The sequence below is a fragment of the Cercospora kikuchii genome, assembly GCF_019650295.1.
Source record: "Cercospora kikuchii DNA, contig_00002, whole genome shotgun sequence".
NCBI classification, from domain to species: Eukaryota; Fungi; Ascomycota; class Dothideomycetes; order Mycosphaerellales; family Mycosphaerellaceae; genus Cercospora; species Cercospora kikuchii.
The window spans coordinates 4,945,794-4,963,592 of record NW_025408583.1 but is presented as its reverse complement, the minus strand read 5'-3'; the positions used below and the strand labels follow the sequence as shown (position 1 = coordinate 4,963,592).

The 17,799-nt window shown below is 53.7% G+C and overlaps 5 protein-coding genes across 5 annotated transcripts; 3 read left to right on the top strand and 2 right to left on the bottom strand.

The window, feature by feature from the left end:
- Nucleotides 1–398: 398 nt before the first annotated feature.
- CKM354_000418800 (uncharacterized protein) lies at nt 399–3,011 on the top strand (the record flags this gene model as incomplete). The annotated part of the gene is made up of 13 exons (XM_044799418.1): nt 399–441; nt 531–685; nt 788–827; nt 887–1,123; nt 1,186–1,348; nt 1,406–1,481; nt 1,546–1,683; nt 1,764–1,781; nt 1,847–2,013; nt 2,086–2,397; nt 2,460–2,602; nt 2,667–2,927; nt 2,980–3,011. 13 exons carry the CDS (start codon nt 399–401, stop codon nt 3,009–3,011), a joined length of 1,785 nt encoding a protein of 594 aa, XP_044655353.1.
- Nucleotides 3,012–3,378: 367 nt separating this feature from the next.
- Nucleotides 3,379–4,482, bottom strand: CKM354_000418700 (GTP-binding protein RBG1; the record flags this gene model as incomplete). Its single annotated transcript, XM_044799417.1, has 1 exon — nt 3,379–4,482. One exon carries the CDS (start codon nt 4,480–4,482, stop codon nt 3,379–3,381), a length of 1,104 nt encoding a protein of 367 aa, XP_044655352.1.
- Nucleotides 4,483–5,349: 867 nt separating this feature from the next.
- Nucleotides 5,350–6,548, top strand: CKM354_000418600 (uncharacterized protein; the record flags this gene model as incomplete). Its single annotated transcript, XM_044799416.1, has 3 exons — nt 5,350–5,685; nt 5,870–6,232; nt 6,435–6,548. 3 exons carry the CDS (start codon nt 5,350–5,352, stop codon nt 6,546–6,548), a joined length of 813 nt encoding a protein of 270 aa, XP_044655351.1.
- Nucleotides 6,549–12,301: 5,753 nt separating this feature from the next.
- CKM354_000418500 (uncharacterized protein) lies at nt 12,302–14,069 on the top strand (the record flags this gene model as incomplete). Its single annotated transcript, XM_044799415.1, has 4 exons — nt 12,302–12,752; nt 12,803–12,824; nt 12,877–13,009; nt 13,065–14,069. The coding sequence occupies 4 exons, from the start codon at nt 12,302–12,304 to the stop codon at nt 14,067–14,069; spliced, it is 1,611 nt and encodes a 536-aa protein (XP_044655350.1).
- Nucleotides 14,070–14,692: 623 nt separating this feature from the next.
- Nucleotides 14,693–17,592, bottom strand: CKM354_000418400 (uncharacterized protein; the record flags this gene model as incomplete). Its single annotated transcript, XM_044799414.1, has 3 exons — nt 14,693–15,068; nt 16,253–17,081; nt 17,136–17,592. 3 exons carry the CDS (start codon nt 17,590–17,592, stop codon nt 14,693–14,695), a joined length of 1,662 nt encoding a protein of 553 aa, XP_044655349.1.
- Nucleotides 17,593–17,799: the final 207 nt, after the last annotated feature.

Here is a 17,799-nt window from a genome sequence, read left to right as displayed (position 1 = left end):
TGCCTCCTCACCCAACCAGCGCAATGCACTCCGAGCTACCCCATACGATCTTACCTTAGAACGTGGTCCCTTCATGCAAGTCTTGCAGGGTTCTCCGCGTGGAGTACACGTTGACGCCCTGGGACGGGCTCACAATAGATCGAACTACGTTCCGGTGACACGAGAGGGAAACGCCTCCCTCGGGCAAGACATGCGCAGGTAGCTTTGTACTGTCTCCCGCTGCCTGTCTGGGACTATTTGTCTTCGCCTATGGAGTGCATAGCCGGATGGTGATCTGGGTTGATACATAGATAGGAAGAAGAATTGTCTGGATCTTTCTTTATCTATCTCATTTCGAGCAAAGATCGTTCTGAGGCCTATCTGATCTACGAGAAAATACAACGAGCATTGCAACAAACATGGCGGAGAAGAATCCAGCTGCTCCTAGTGAGGCTTCGTCTGGTATGGATGGCACACTATCCTGGTTCTCATGAATTAATAACCATCTGGTATGAACAGACATATCATACTGACGATTATTTTCTGAATAGACATCGCGCAACACCACACCGAAGAGAAAGCCGAAGTCACCCACATCGAACAAATCCACACAAACGAACGCGTTCCGGGTCATGATAATTACTACGAGAAGAATGGTCTTCGCACTTATGGCGATGGAGTCGATCATGAGCCGATAGCAAAGATGGTATATCTCCTCCCTCCAAGCACAACGACGAACAAAACCACCTGCTTCCCATATGGAACGCAACACTCGCGGACACAAGCTAACCAACCTCGTCCACAACAGTCCTTTGCCCGAATGATGTCCCTCGTAGCCATGGCATTCCGTACGACCCACCTCCCCCATCTCGTTCTTTGCACTAACCCTCTCATCTCCCTTCCACAGTCTGGACCGGCAGTCAAATCCCCGTCTACCTCTTCGGCGCCGTCCCACCCTACATCTACCGCGACATCGGCGGTCTCGACCGCTGGGTCTGGTTCGTGCTCGCGAACCTCTTGTCCCTCGCAGCCGTTTGTCCTTTCGTCGGTTCGATTTCCGATTTGATTGGAAGGCGCTGGGTTTCGATTATTGGGGCTTCGTTTCTGGTCATTGCGATGATAATTTGTTCGACTGTGCACGATAGTGAGTTATTTCCCAGTCCAAGCGAAGCTTTCAATGTGATGGCTGATGGGAATGGACGCTAGTGAACTATTTCATCTGCGGCATGGTATTCGCTGGAGTGGGAGCTGGAATCAATGAGCTTACTGCTCTGGCTGCCACGTCTGAGTTGGCGCCGACTTCGAAGAGAGGGAAATATGTTGCTGTGCTGATCTTTTCGATTTTGCCATTCTTGCCGTCGGTGTTATAGTAAGTGTCCCAACTCCTACAGCTTCACAGAACAATGGTGTTGACTTCTGCATCCAGTGGTCAGCTCATCGCGTACTATGCCGACTGGCGATGGCTCGGTCTCATTTGCGGTTTGTGGGCATTTATCGGCCTGGTAAGTTGCGAGAAAGAATGAGCGTTGTATGACATTTTTTGGTCGATGTTGACAATTCTGGCAGGTCATGGTCGTGGTCTTCTACCACCCTCCACCACGAGTCAACTCCCAAGGCATGACGGTCCGGGAAGTTCTCCGCCAGATCGACTACGTTGGAGGTATCTTGTCCGTGGGCGGAATGCTCATGTTCATGATGGGAATGGTAAGAGGCAAACCTCCGCTCTCCTCGATTCCAAGTCTGCAGCAACATCTCGCTGACTATGCCGTCTTCCTGTTCTACAGCAGTGGGGCGGATATCAGGTACGTCCAAGAAGACTTCCAGTTGCACTGCACAGTAATCGAAAATACTGACATCTCCTTCTTAGTACGACTGGGACAGCGCCCACGTCCTCGCCCCTCTAATCCTCGGTATCGTCATGATAATAGCCTTCCTCATCTGGGAAAGCTACTACGCTCCCTATCCCATGTTTCCCAAACGCCTCCGACAAGACCCTCGAACATTGGCCATGACACTCGTCATAACATTCATTTCGTAAGTCTCATCAAACCTCACCAGCTCTTTCCCAATCAGGAGAATCTCGGTGTGGGCTGACTTGCATCGCAGCGGCGCAAACTTCTTCTCCGTCCAAATGTTCTGGCCGACCCAAGCCTTCAACGTCTACGGCCATGATCCTGTAGGTGTTGGAATTCGTGGACTACCCGTGAGTTTCGGTGTCCTAGGAGGAGCAGTGATTGTTCTTTGGCTGCTTTCCGTCTTTCGAGGGCATAATAAGGAACTAATGATCGCGTCTTCCATCCTGATGACCGCCGGTTGTGGATCGCTCGCCTGTGCTCGAGTCGATAACTTGAACACGATTTGGGCTCTGCTTTTTATTGCGGGGCTCGGTATCGGTGGGATTGTGGTTCCTGCTTCGATGTGAGTCTGCTGATCGTTTTCTGAGAGTTGGGTATGCGTGCGCCTGCTGATGTGGCTCTCAGTATCACGACCATCATCTGTCCCGACGATTTGATCGCTACCGTCGCGGCTCTGACCCTCGCGATTCGAGTTATTGGTGGCAGCATCGGCTACTGCGTCTACTACAATGTTTTCGTGCACAAGTTTGAGACGAAGGCTGTCGAATGTAAGCATACCGATGGTCGCTACTGCTTACTGTTTCGAAGATCACATCCACTAACATCTGTCAGACATTGGCGGCTATATGGCAACGAAACTGAACATCACCAACGAGACCCTCATCGCCGAAGCCATTCAGCTCACTGGTGTCTCTTTGATTGAGATGATCAATGACATTCCCGGCATCGCCGGAGTTCCTGGAGCGTACGAGGGAGTCGTCCTTGCGGGGCAAACCGCATATGCGGATTCGTACATCTACGTCTATCTGGTGTCTATCGCTTTTGGTGCGATCAGTATCGTCGCCGCCTGTTTCCTCGGAGATATTTCCAAATGTCAGCACACCTTGGCCCCTAGTTGATGTTTGCGATGCTGACTTGTTTTCAGATATGGACGACCACATTGCAGTCGTAATGTAAATGCGAGGTCGAGAAGGTCATTGAGCCAGCCATAGAGAGCGGGAAGACTGTTCTTCTCGAGGGTGGCATATTCATGTGTTCATTTCGGTCATGACGATCTGCAACGATGCACAGCATAGTTGAGACAGCTTCCTCCAATTCCTCGTCGTATCTACCGACTGCCCTCCATTCTTTTTGTTGCTCCGGCCTCATGTGGTCCAGGACTGCGTGGTGATCGACGTGTGCGCGTTACGTATCAGCTTTGAGCTGACGCAGACCAAAACCTCAACGTGACATGCCAAGCCGGATCGCTTGGGGCTCGTCGCCACACCGCTGCTTTCAGCAGACATGGCAGTTTTTCCTTGCGCGTAAGGCGGAAACCGTCGAATTATTTCTTGATGATCGTGATAATATCCTCGTCTGCGAGTTCGTGGCTGAGGCCCACCCGTTGCGGTTGGTGCTTCACACTGCGGCCATAAACAATTGCTATCCGGAATTGGTCCACGATCGTTTTGTGGATGGCGTTACAAAAGTCTTCCACGGTGCATGCTGTGCTACGAAGCACGACAGGTGCAGTGTAGTCTGGCAGCTTGCCCTTCGGTTTCGTGTATACTCTGCGGAGGTTCAATTTCTCCCACATCTGCTCCAGAAGCTCGTCAATGTTCCAGCCGTGTTCCGAAGAGATTGGACAAGCGTTTGGAATTCTGTACAACAGATCGAGCTCCTCGATAGAAATGGCGTCGATCTTGTTCAATGCATAAATGACTGGAATATAGGCTCGACTCTTGGCCTCGATCACATCAATCAAATCGTCCACGGTCGCGTCGCAACGGATGGCCACATCGCAGTTGGCCATTCTGTACTCGTTGAGCACAGCCTTGACTTCCTCATTGGTAATGTGGTTGAGGGTTTGTGTTGTGGTGATCGATATTCCACCCTTCTCTTTCTTTGTGATTTTGATGTTCGGTGGCTGCTTGTTGATTCGAATGCCAAATCCTTCCAGTTCGCTCTCGATAACACGTTTGTCCGTGAGTGGTTTGTTGACATCAAGCACAATGAAGATCAAGTGACAGGTCTTCGCGACTGCGATGACCTGCCGACCTCTACCCTTTCCGTCCTTGGCTCCTTGGATGATACCCGGCAAATCCAGAATTTGAATCTTCGCACCGTTGTATATAACCTGCCCCGGTACAGTCGTGAGCGTTGTGAACTCGTATGCAGCAGCCTCCGAGTGTTGTCCAGTCAGTCGAGACATCAATGTTGACTTTCCCACAGATGGGAAGCCTATGAACCCAACCGATGCCACTCCTGTACGTGCCACATCGAAGCCCACACCACCGCCTCCTCCACTGCTGCTCGGTGTGAGCAGTTCTTTCTTCAGCTTCGCAAGCTTCGCCTTCAGTTGTCCCAAGTGGAAAGACGTGGCCTTGTTCTTCTGCGTCTTGGCCATCTCATCCTCGATGGCCTTGATTTTGTCCAGCGTCGTCGCCATGATGGGCTATTTCTAGTCGCGATCCCGCGTATTCTGCCGCCGAGGCACTCGTGAGTCGTCGTCGCGGTGGGTGGTGGTGTACAGAAGGTGTTCGCTCAGAAAATCGATCATGACCGCATTAGTGGGGCAAACGTAGAAAGTCCCGAGAGTTCATGGTCACGTGAAATATCCAAGACACTGTAGAGACGAGCAGCACAGAAAGGTAAGTGCACAGACGAAAGTTTGGAGATAAGCAGTTCGCTGCCATTACTTCGAAACACATGCTACATTCTCGGGACGACACTGGGCGCAAATTGGCTCAGGGTAGGTCCGTGCAAGCTGGTACGTTCTCAACCAGCTACTGGCGCCGGCTCGTCGCTAGATAACCACAATGGACAGCCCGTTTGCAAGGGCCCACGTCGGTGTCTGCCCGCCAACTTACCTTTTGATTGCTGCCAGAGCAACCCTCCGTACGAGGCAGTGGGCAGCACAAACCGTCGGCTCATCGCATGTGGACAAATGCGATCTACTCACACCCACGCACGCCGGCGCTGTGCGAGGTAATTGTGCATGAGACAATCCGAGCTCCAGCCAGTGGTGCGGTGAGTGGGAGGCCAATGACCGGCTACCATCGGGGAAGCTGGAGCGCTCACATGCGCGCACGAATCCTCGAGGTAGAACGTTCCGGTCGATACGGGGTGGGCCAACACGTTGCGTAAGGCTTTTGTCCTGCGCCTTACAAGTCTGGCAAGCAGCACACAAGCGACTGCCTTTCCCAACTGCCAGATGACTTGCTCGCCAGAAATTTTCTTCTTGCCGTAGTCCCACCTTCCCACTTTTCATTTCGTCCCGCGAGACCAGGACACCTCACCATCATCGCCATCGAGTATGACTACCACAGCACGACGGGCCTCTAGTAGTGCGGGGTCGCTGAAGCCCGCGTCGCTGCACGACAGTGCCAGAGGTTCACCCGAGCCTCAGCTATCCCGACGACAATCTCTTGACCATGAGGACAAATTCCAGCGTCTCGTTCACGTTATCAATCGCATCTTGGGTCCGAGCAATGGTATCGACAGCGCATCGGTCAAAGTGGGCGACTTGGTCTCCGCGATGGAGGCTTACTCGTCCGACGAGTCTGAATGGTCCCGGTACGCGTTTTCGGACGCAGAAATGGCGTACACGAGGAATCTCGTGGATAGAGGAAACGGCAAAGCGAATCTCTTGGTGAGTCTACAGGAAGAGAAGTGGGAAAGTGGATGGCATTTTGTCCTCGCCCGCCTGTTCAAAGCGGTTTAGCTCTGAGCACGCCATATTTGTGGTGCCTGAGATTTCAGGCACTCAACTCATCCGCTCCAGTCCACCACGCTAGCCTGCAACAACACAACACCCACTGACCATCGACATGTAGATTCTCGTTTGGACGCCAGGCAAGGCATCGCCCGTACACGATCATGCGAACGCTCACTGTGTGATGAAAGTCCTTAAGGGCACGCTCGAAGAAACGCTCTATGGCTTCCCATGTCAAGCCAATACCAATCTCTCATTACTGGACCTGGACTCCGCAGAAGGTGCTGCCTTGAATGGCAACACCGAGCACAAATGCTCAGCCACATGCCCAAGAGCTTCATCAACCAAAAAGTTGCCAGTCATGCGCAGAACACGGTACACCACGGACCAAGTAACGTACATGAGCGACCGTCTCGGCTTGCACTCGGTCGGCAACCCGAGCACAGATCCCGAAGACTTCGCCATCAGTCTGCATCTGTACACTGTGAGTATCCAATCTTGTGTTCCACACACCCCGCACACCCTTCATGTTGTCATTACCATGGCGCGAGTGAATCTTGCAGACCACACGATGCAGCAGTATTCATACCAGTCGACAATCAGCCCTCACCCACCCACGCTTTACCAATCCTCCCCAACCCCACGCACTTGATTGCGCCTTTGCTCTTGTTCTGACGAGTGATCAGCCACCAAATGCCGCGTCCTCAGGCTGCCACACGTATGATCCCAATACAGGCAAGAAGTCCTCCGAGAAGCACAAGATGAACCATTTCTATTCGGAGCTTGGCATCAAGATGTGAGGCATCAACATTCTTGGAAAGATTGATGAATTTCGAAAAATTTGCAGAATGTTTCGCCGACTTTTTTTGGCTTCTTCGAGCCGAACTTCACCGAGCAGCGTTGAGTATCAGCGACCACAGTGCTTTGTTGAGAAGATGTGGGATGTTTCTTGCATCGACGGCGGTTCGAAGTCGACTACCGACCTGGCTTCATCGTCGTACGCTTTCATTCTGACAGCATCGATTAAGCGAGCGACATTGAATACTGGCGCACGCATGCTCTTGTTTATGGCGTACGAGGCGTTCATTCGGATCGGATGGGAAGGAAAGGAGGTGTTCGTTGGTCAAATTGTTGGAAAAAGGCGTTCACTGACCGGCGTCAAATGTAGCCGTGCTGTCATCGCATCTTTGACTGCGAAACCACAATTCATAGCGATTAAATGAATTTTTCATCACAAAACACAGCAGCCCTCTCGTCTTCCATTATCACCATTATCATCACCATCAATTGACACTCCTCTCTTCTCCTCTTTACACATCAATGTAAGACTTGCCTCCGAACCCAACAAAACCCCAATCTTCATCGTCAACCATGGCGATGTCATTTCGATTACGAAGGTATAATCCGGCTTGAGATAAGAATCTTCTATTTTGTGGATCTTCTCACAGTAATCGTGAGGGAAGTTGAATTTTAGATCGTGGACAGAAGGAACTCTGGACAGGACGAGGATGGCGTGGCTCGATGCGCGGATTGAGGGCCGGGCGGTGGACATGTCGAAGTGGAAGGAAATAAGCAGGAGGTAGGGCGCGAAGAGCACGGTATGGATGAGGGAACGAGTGTTGGGTGTAGAGGAATAGGATTCGCACTGGTAGCAGTATTGTTGATAACAACTCTTTTGTCGATGATATCGTGTGGTTTCCTGATCAATTGTGCTCCGTTGATTTGAGACGAGACTGGGAGGATGGAATGGAGAAATGGAAAAGCGTGGAGATTGGTCTTTTCGAGCAATGTGAATTTTTGCCGTATTTCACTGTTCGTTCTGTCGGAACCAGCTGGCGAACATGTCCAATGGTCTCTCGACCCCCTTCTCCATCTCCTACGGCCACTGTAGCATTTCCGGCAACACACAATACACTCAGGAGAAAAAACCTCTGCTTCTCGGAACCCGGCCCTTCACGTCCCATCTCTCGGCCCACCGCACCTCCAACCATCCGAATATCTAGTCCGGTGCAGAAATCCAAAAGACATTGCCCAGCCCATCACTCCAGCCACCTCTTCTCTTCTCCTTAACTTTTCCATGTCCTAGAAAAGGCAAAACGCACAGACTTGGCACCGTTGGTCATATTCCAGTGACTAAGTGACGCAAGACTAACAACACCAAACGTCAAAACGTCCGCCAATTCTTTCTCCTGCACGTCACATCTGTGCATGGTCATGAGCACATGTACAGAACAACGTCCGGAAGATGACGGATATTGCCCTAAATTCACTAGGCTGACTCGGTAGAACATAGTTCTACCGTCGTCGAAAGTCGATTTTTCCATAGAGCTTCGGAGCACGATACAGCGTGTTCGATTCGGTGCTCGAAGCGGTGATCCTCCCAACTTTAAGTCAAAGACTTGGTCGGTGAAGCCTTAGACTTGGTTGTTGCCAAGGCTTATACAACCGTATTTCGACTGCGCCTTCTCTCTCGCATAGCTCGGAAAATATGACTAAAGGAGATTTTGGTAAGCTACTTTGAGTGTTGATCAAGTGCTCGATCGAGTTACCTATGCGCTGGGTCTATTGAATAATGATGGTGGTTTCAACTTCCAAGCAAGCGTTGTGCTTGGAGTTGTGATATTATTCGTATTTGTGATCCTATTGCACTGGAGGTGGAGCACTTCTCAGGAGGAAGCAGTTGGCAGTGCTTCACTTCGGGTTAGCGTGATGCGAGGGACCAAGCGCATCAACATGATCTTCCAATCTCTCATGTCATGCAGCGCAGTCGATACCGCAAACATTGATAGATGACAATTCATCAATGCCGTGTGGTCGGTAGATTTGGTTGACATGCGGTTGGCCTCGGTGACGAATACTCGCCTACAAAGTTACAACGGCGGACCCGGCAGTCCGGTTCCCACAAGCCCCGCGTCTCGAGGTCTAGACGCCAAAGGTTCAGTTTCGTTGGCAACGATCCCATAGGTTCATGTGCTTGCGGAACTCCGGAGTTGGGCGTCTATGTAGTCGATTGCAATTCGGAGAGTTTCATGTCTAGGATTGTCTTCAGCCTTGTCGTGGTTGGATTTGTGTAACTGGGATGTCCCCACCATGATTGAGCTTGACAATCCAAATAAACGGGCACGCAGCTTGTACTGAAAACAACGTCGATCGCCGAACCCGTGGTGGCTGTGTTTCTTCAGCAGTTGCCCGCTTGACTGGATGTCTTGTTTCAAGTTACGAGCTGTCAACGAAGAGCTTGGCAAATGCCGGATCCTGCCGAGGGGTAATGTGAGGATGCGTAGACTACGATGCTTGTGCCGTGTCAGAGTCATGATCGTTGTCAGGAGTCGGAACCTTTGGTGATGCTCATTGACTGTGTTGAACTGGGCCATCTCTTGTCCAGATCTATGATGACGCATGATCGAAGGGATCTTCTGCTTCGCCTGCATCTGTATACGAGGCCGCTGTGATTTCGATGTCCTCGAGAACAGCAGTGGGGCAGCATGCTTAATGCCTGCTGATCGAGTCTGCGCATCACCCAAAGTACGACAGGGACTGCAGCTTACCAGAAGCAGGTACAGCAGTGGCCGCTCCTGACTGCCATAGCTTCAGAAATTTCGAAGATTGAACACGAATCCTCCGTCACATGCCATGTTCGAGTTGGTAACACGGCGCATTCCGGGCTGTGTGGCTGATGCTGTCGTGCAACGAACGCGTCATTGTTGTCGTTCCCAAAGATCGTCTCCTTGAGACTCTCGACTTGCATATGTCCTTGAAGTGCTAGCACCGCTGGTGGTGCCAAGCTAGAACCGTCTTGAGCTTGTAGTGATTAGACCGCGGCGCTCTCCCGAGCGTTTGTTGATCGACAAGCCGGATCGACTTGAAGATGATCAGCAATCTTTTGTTGTGGCCGTCGGCGATATATCATTATTCGTGTTTGATGATGCTCGCAACGAGAGCGATGCAATGTAGTGGAAGGGCTCGTAAGTTTCGAATCAGGCGTGTTCTATTTGCGGGCATAGTTTACAGGAACGGAAAGGTTAATGTTGTACAAGCCGAAGGGTTCGGACAATGCCTGTTACAACCTTGCACGACAACCTACTTTCGACTCGGAGAAGTTTGGTTGGGTGCGACCTGCAGAATTGTGGACGTGGGATCTCACCATTGGCCTGCATCGCTGCCGTCATTTTGAATTTCGAAACCATTGGAAGGACCAACCACGCCCGGACTTGTTCGTGTGTAGCGATGGCGTGAGAGAGTTGGTGGCGGTGCATTGAATTGATCGAAAAGAGAAACTCTCAAACGATGTCGAGGCAGCCCGGAGATCCGGCTCCAGGCTAGTTGAAGGTAATTGTGTGAGCTAAGCAGAGGCGGCCCTCGCAAGCGCGCAAGCGTAAGTTTTGGCTAGCAAATGGTAAGGCTTTGCGGTATGCAACGCGCTCTGAGTCGCTGGCCAGACTCGACGTAATTGCTCAGCAGGAGTCGAGATCCCAACAGGCTGACGCCCACAGTGGGAAGGGTAGATGAGGTGTATCATGATGCGCGGCCCAAGAGGGCAATCCAGGATTCAATAGCTGGGAGTAGTTCAACAAGGCCTAGGGCGAGTGGTGGTGGTCGGAAGGGTCCGAGCTATTTCGAGCATGAGTACATGGGATACATACCGTGCGTTCGCCCGCCGGCAGTGATGGCGGCGTGGTGATGGGTGCCATATTGCCATTCATGGCAAAAAGCATGCGAAGCGAGACGAACAGCCAGCGGGAGGTCGCGTGGGCTGGTCCTCTGGTAATTTGGGGAGTCGTCGAGGTTTGCATAACCTACTTTGCTCTGTTTCAGTTTAGGTGGGCGGATGGAGCTTGCACGTAGCGGCCGTCGAGGCCGTCTCGCGCCGATCGACAGGAGTGATCCCCGCGCGGGCGGGCTGGTCTGGGTGTCGCGATATGGCAGCTCGGGAGGGCGGAGGGAGTTGCTGTGCATCATGTCGTCGTGCCTGCTCTGCCGGATCAGCAGCCAGCAGAGCAGCAGCAGGAGGATGTGGCGCCAAGCACGGGCAGGCAAGGAAGCGTTGAGAGTCGCAGCAAGAAGGATCGCCGCTAGTGTGGAGCAGGTGCAGCATATTCTACCAATCGCAAAAGTACACTTTCAGCGTTTCTGCCAAACTCACAAGCTTACTCGCGCGCGGTGCAGCTTTTACCTTTGGGCAAAAGGCGCTAAGCTTTCGGTGTCGTTGAACGCGATGGAGCAAATGGGAAAGGCGTGTCTCGGGGGCAGGAGGAGATGAGCAGGTGTCGGCCTGGATGGCGAGCTTGGGCGACGACACGGGCAATAGTTGCGGCGGCCTGCACTCGACGATCTTTGATGAGGAAGTCTGCTAGCGAGGTGGCCCGAATGCCTGCTGGCCTGGTCTGGTCGGTCGGCCTGCTCGCCGTCATCGCAGCAGACACGGCGACCTCGGCTGGGCGTGGGTGTGCCATACTGTGAGTGGGTGCGAGTGACGATGCGCTGGACGATGCGATCAGGCGCAAGGCGCACGTGTGATGTTGGCGGCGAGCAATGGAGAGGCAGATGCGGCGTATGTTTCTGCCATTGGAGGTCGCGGGTGGACGAAAGAGGATGCAGAGCGTCCAAGCGCCTCGCCTGCAGCGGGAATGATCCCCACTGCATCGCAGGGCGAGTGGCAGATAGCAATAGTAGTGCAGTGCATGTACAGACCGGACAGGACAGGACAGGCACAGCATCGCACAGCAGCGCGGTCGCAGCATGCCGGCCAGCAAGTGGATGCGGATCCGCCCTGGACTGCACCGGCGGTGGCAGGCCACGAGAGCGGGCGACGACTGTGCGACGTCTGACAGGCATTGTGTCTGGCGATGGCAGCGCGCTGTGACGCGGTCCCGCCCTGTCGTCGGATGTGGATGTGAGCACTAGGCGGGCGGGCGGTCCACATCCTCTATCCCACGCCCAGCCCCGAGCCAGCAGTGCGCGCGCGATGGCCGTGCGGTCGATCGCAGGCCGCAGGGATGGCCATCCAGCAAAGCCACAACTCGTCGCAGCAGCACAGCGCCAGCACCAGCACCAGCGCGAGGGCCAACTTCCCACCGCGCCGAACCGTGCGTACTGGCAAACCTACACTAGACACCCTGGCAGGACCGCCTCCGCAAACTCTCAGCACTTGATCTACTGCTCCCGGCCCTCGCAGCCTCGACTCATCTCCTGTAACCTGCACGCGCAGACCGCAGCCCGCATATGAGTCTCGCTCGCTGCTGCTGCTGCTGTTGTTGCTGCCGCCGCTGATTATGCCCCCATCCCACCGCCGCCTTCCCCCGCTGTCGAGTCCTGGCTCGCATGTTGCACATCGCATCCCCGAGCGAACTGCTGCAGCATAGCGTGCAGCCGCCGTTTCTGCCGCCCTAAGCCCAAGCAAGCCACAGGCGTGTAAAGCTGCTGTTCGCTCCTGCTGTCTCCAACGCCGTTGCTGCTATAGCCGCACCGCACCGTTGCCTACTGCACTGCACCTGCCTCCTGCAACGACGTAAGCGCTGCCTCGCCGCGGCGCTGCTACACGGTCGTCGATGCCATGGCCGACGACGACCGCAACACCGCTTATCGATCTTCGCCGCCGACCCACTGGACGCACTTCCCGACACATCCTCACTCCCATCACGGCACGCCCGCCCAGGAGTATCAGGGCTTCAACTTCGCCTCGCCCCAGCTGCCCATGGAACCCAGTGCCTTTGCCAGCGGGATGCACCAACGCCCAATGCATCACCAGCTGCAACCGTTGGTGACCGGCATGCCGCAATGGCCTTCGATGCTGAACAGTCAAGGCCCGGCTTCCTACCCGCCCATCTATCAACAGCCTGTTCAGCCTCTTCAACCGATGTCCGCCGGACCCTTACTCACGCCCGTGTCGGCAACATCGACCCGATCGACTTCAACACCGCGCAAAACGCTCACTGACCTGGACCGGAAGCGCATGTGCCAATATGCAGAGGAGCACCCGAACAGCAAACAGACCGAGATTGGAGGTACGTGGGTTGTGTTGCTGATCGATGAACGAAGTGCTAACCGCAATCAGCAATCTTCGGCGTTGAGAGAAGGTACGACCGGAGTGCAGTAGACATGTCTTGATCGTCACTGACCAGCTCCCAGCACCGTCTCCAAAGTCTTGCGACAAAAGGAGAAGTACCTCTTTCAGGACGATGGCAGTCGATCGCCCGTGAAGCGGGCGAAAGGCCGATCTCCTGACATTGAGCGTGCTCTTGCTGTGTGGGCGAAGAATCAGGTATGTGCGCGCTGTGCAAAGCACTAGCCGGTGACGGTGGTTGATGTTTCAGCAGGAGAAGAAGGGGAACCCGCTCTCCGATGACATGATCCGGGCTCAGGCGCGCGCCTTTGCTGCGACAACGACGAGTCCAGATAACCATGTCACGCTAAGTTCGAGCTGGATAGAAAAGTTCAAGCTCAAGAACAACTTGATGGGCGCGCGGTCGCGTAAAGCGTCACTCGCGCCCGATGACGCCGACTTTGGAGCTGCAGTATCCTCCTCTTCACACACCCCCGGCGACACCTCTCCAATATCGCCTTCTGGGCTGGGTTCACCGTCACCAATCGACCTGCAACGGGTGCAGAGCCAGGAAAGTCTCAAGAACGAAAGTCCAGACGATTACATCGACTTTGGCAATCACAGGCATGGTGTATTCCACAGCCAGAGCACGACTTCACTGAACAGCGCCTTCACCGACACAGCGCCGTCTTCATTTTCACCGGGACCGCTCAGTCCCGGCACATCACCATTTTTCACGCCTGATTCCGGGACGGCACCTTCACCTTTTATACCCACGCCCCATTCGCGACCGATCGTAGCCGTGCCGTCGAATTCCAGCTCCCACCGACCGCGAAGCCAGACCTTTCCGCGCATAGACCAGTACTCGAGCTCGCCGGGAGATGCAGCGACACCTAAGTACACCACCAATGGATCGACACTCGATTCACCGATGGAAGAGCCCCCTGATCCGCTGATCAGCCTTGATGAGGCCATGGCTCTACACAATGGCTCGAACACAACGATACATCCAGCCTCGATGTCGAACGATCACAACAGTATGGGACCACCTCCTCTCCCGCCGCATATCGACTCGTCCAGTCGACGCGGTTCAACGAAGTCCGGAGTCGCAACTTCTCCCGAAGAAGCTCGCCAGGCACTTCAGATCGTCCTCGCCTTTTTCGAACAACAGCCACAAGGATTTCTCGACTTCAATGAGAGCGTTACGATGGGCAAGTTGATGGAGAAGCTAAAACTACAGTCATCACACCCTTCGCAAGGCAACGCCAATGGCAGTTGATCCGGTCTGCTGCAACCTAGTCTTTTCTTTCACTTCTGACGACCCCGCCTCTGCTGAACAGATTCAGCAGAAGCAATTCCACGTTTACGTTTCTCCAGCTTGTATATTTTGCACAGCTTTTATCTCGGTTTTCACAGCGCGCGATTCGACTATTTATGCATTGACGGGAACTGGTAAATATGGGACACATGAGCACAGCACAATATCTTTTGCGCGTTAGGGAAGAAGGGGTTAAGAGACCACCACAAAAATTTCTTCGTCAACTACGCAGAGACACAGGGGATCTAAGTCCGCTCGCGCGGCCATCATCAAACTGAGAGGAGGAAATCTTTCGGATTTATACTGTATTGTTATGTTTTTGCAATGACTGCGTATGCAGCGAGCGGAAGAGCCAGCGAGCGAAAGATGTAGCTCGATCCGTCGAAGGAGACGGAAGACAGGAGACAGAAGAAAGAATGCACCAAGCGATATCGCCAACGAGTATTGTCGACATCTTGATTGATTTTCGCATTACTTATCGTCGAGGAACTTCGTTTTCATTCAGTCGACTAGCTAACGATCTAACTGACCGTCTAGTCTATCTTGCTAACCGACAATCAAGTCTTCACCGCCACAGAACATCATCAAGCCGAACCCTCAACCCTCAACTCAGGAAACAACCTCGCAACAATCAATTCCACCACTCTCACCACCAAATGCTTATTCAAATACCCATCCCCGAGCAAACTCTCCAACTCACACTCCACATCTTCTTGCATGACCTTTACATCCCCCGTCGCGAAGAATCTAGCGCGAATGGAATCTGGTACGGCAGAAACGATGACAGCGGCACATTCTTTCCGCAGCTGGAGAGCTTCTTCGGGGGTGGGAGGGATTCGGGCGGGTGCTGGGCTGTTTTCGGGGAAGAGGGCGGTTCGGGTGGCTGAGAGTAGCGAGGGGAGGGATTTGTTGATTGCGGCTGAAGAGAGGATGCGTGTGGAGAATTGGGAGGAGAGGAGTCTGTTTGGTGGATTGAGTCAGTGAGTGAATGTGTCAGTACGATGTTATGGTGTTCCGGGAGGTTGGTTGTGTGGTGTTTTGTGCTGAGAAGGGTAAAAGCGCCTGATTGCGTGCATATGCAATGGCGTTCTGCCTTGCTGCCGTCTGGTGGATGGCCTCGTGGTAGGAGAGGCGAAGATTGATGTGCTGTGCTGGCTGCGCTGCATGCACGGACTGCGTCAGACCATCACCAGCAGAGGAATTGACAACGAGGAAAGGGCACCGGGATCGGATCGCGATAGTCGCAAGACTTGTCCCGCTTTCTTGCTTGCACTTGCTTCTCGCATCCGTCGCATCGCTTCTGTTTAGACGGACGAATAGAGGTCTTCAGAAGCTCTTTTGCGCTCTCACTGGTGCCCACAGTTAACTTCGGCAGCAAGGGCCAATCCGTAAGCTTTGGGTCCGGCCGGGATCCTTCTGACAAAATAGGTTCTTTTAGGTTTGGGCCGCAATCGCAATGGCCCGGGTGGTGCTGCACGGACGTTTTGTGTTGACGTTTGTGCGCTGTCCAGGGTTTGGATGAACACCCTGGCCCGCAAAGGCCCGAACCCGCAGCGCGGACGGGATTGGACATCCAGTTGCCGAGAGCAGAGCAGCTTCCTCTTTTTGAACAGGTATCTTTCGATAGAGGCACCACATGTTGTGTTGTCTCGCTTCTGTTGCAAGCGCCTGTGATGGTGCCCGATGATTACGTGTCGGGACCGAGAGAAGCTCGCCAGGTTCCATCAGCGTGGTGGGTGGCTGCTGCTGCTTGCTGGCTGCTGCATGTATTGACAGCGATCTCGCGAGACACAGAGAGCTGTTCGGCCGGAGTTGAAGCGCTTCGCGACGAGACGCTGTTGTAAGCGTGCCAAGCGACCATGCAACTGCAAGCACTGGCATTGAAACACGGTCTCCAGAATACGAAAGGTCCGTAGCATGACATTGGCGGACGTCAGAATCAGATGACCGCGAGCTCATGCAGGCTGCCGTCGTGGCTTTCTCGCTTGGGCGAATGAGGGGAAGCAATACCAGGGTATGCGACACACGTTGGGACACACGCTGCACGTAGCTCCGTGTATTTCGTCCGCCTCGGTAGCGTCATCATCACTGGACCGGGGTGTTTTTATTGAGGATGAAGGAAGAAAGAAACATTCGCGACTCACCTGTCCAATCTGCTGTTCGTGCTGCAGATTTGCCCTGGTCCATGCAAGGCCGTCCATTGCAGGAAGGAGAGTGCACCTGACAGCCATGGGGTGCGTTGCTCCAGCATCAACAGCTTGGATATGCACACCCAGACATGCATGCCGATTATAGGCTGTGTTTCGCTGCCGCCTAAGCGTGAGCTTTGGACTCCTTTCGATGTTGGTTGAGAATCATCAGACGCTCCAATCAGTCCGTCTGACGTGTGTGAGGATCGAACGGGTCGTGCTGGAATCGATGAGGCCTGCAGGATTGCGATAGTGAAGGTACGAACCAGGAGCCAGATCGTCATGACGGCTTGGATCACAGTCCAGAACGTATGAGTGAGCATGTCGAAGCGCCGTCGAGGACGAAGCTGCTCATGACTCGCATTTGATGCGGGTGCTGCGGTTAGTAGTTCGAAGTTGTCCCGTTGGCTGGTGGCATTCTTCTGTTGAGTATGCGCTGCATCACCTCGCACTGCTCGCAAAAGCTTTGTAATGCCATCCCAGAGCAGCCACGGCTCACAAGCTTTGCCACAAATGCCATTGTGAAAGATTAGCTCGGCGAGGATTTCCGATACGAGAACGTCCAAGCATGGATTCTGCAGATCCTCTGGAGGCAGAAGTAGTGGCAATACTCGGTCCACGAGAAGTAGACACCACGCGCCTTCGTTTTCTTGCTGCTCAAGCGTGGTTCCAGCGGTCGCCGGAACTGTTGAAAGAGCGGGATGTGGACGAAGGGCATGATATCTCTGACGCACTTCTGCAGTCGTAAGACGTGCGCGTAGCGATGTTTGAGCGATGCGAACGGCTGCCACGGATCAGCATTTCGTCTGGCGGAAGAGCCTCGCTATTTCCAAATTACCGTCGACATGCTCGGTGAGCAGTTCGGGCAGCTCGTCCAACAGCAAGCTTTCCAGGTCGACATGCCGTAATCGTTGCTCCAATTCCCTTGTGCAGTGGGCAATAATCTGCACAATGGAAGCGACGAATTCCTGATCTGGCGTGATCCGGTTGTACCATGTCTGGACGAATAGGTTCAGGACTACGGCAATCAGAGCATATAATTGGATATCCACATCGTTGGAACTCGTTAGTGGCGGCAAGAGCTGTTCAAGAGGCTCGGAAACTCGATTGTGAGCAGTCGAGTCTGCAGACGTGGATGGGTCCGGAGTCCTTGCGCATAGTGTTCGCTTGATGTATGCCACCGTCGCCTCGTCCTCCACCCGCTGCTTGTGATCGCGATCCGGTTGTCGTGCAAAGCTGAGGCCTCTACGGTGCTGGTGCGGTCTCGTCGGCCGGGCGGCCGCGCCTTGTGCCATTTGGGTCGCAAGAAATGTGGCACACTGACCGCGCTATAGCCGCCACCATCGTACGCGATACAAAGTTTATGTCGTGCTGAGCTTGTGAGTGAACAGAAGTGAATGTCGGGAAAGGTCGCACGTGGGTCGTGGGATGTTGTCTCCCCACATTTGAGTTTGAGTTCGCGCCAAGCACGCGGCTTTGAACCAACTGGCGCTGCGAGCTGT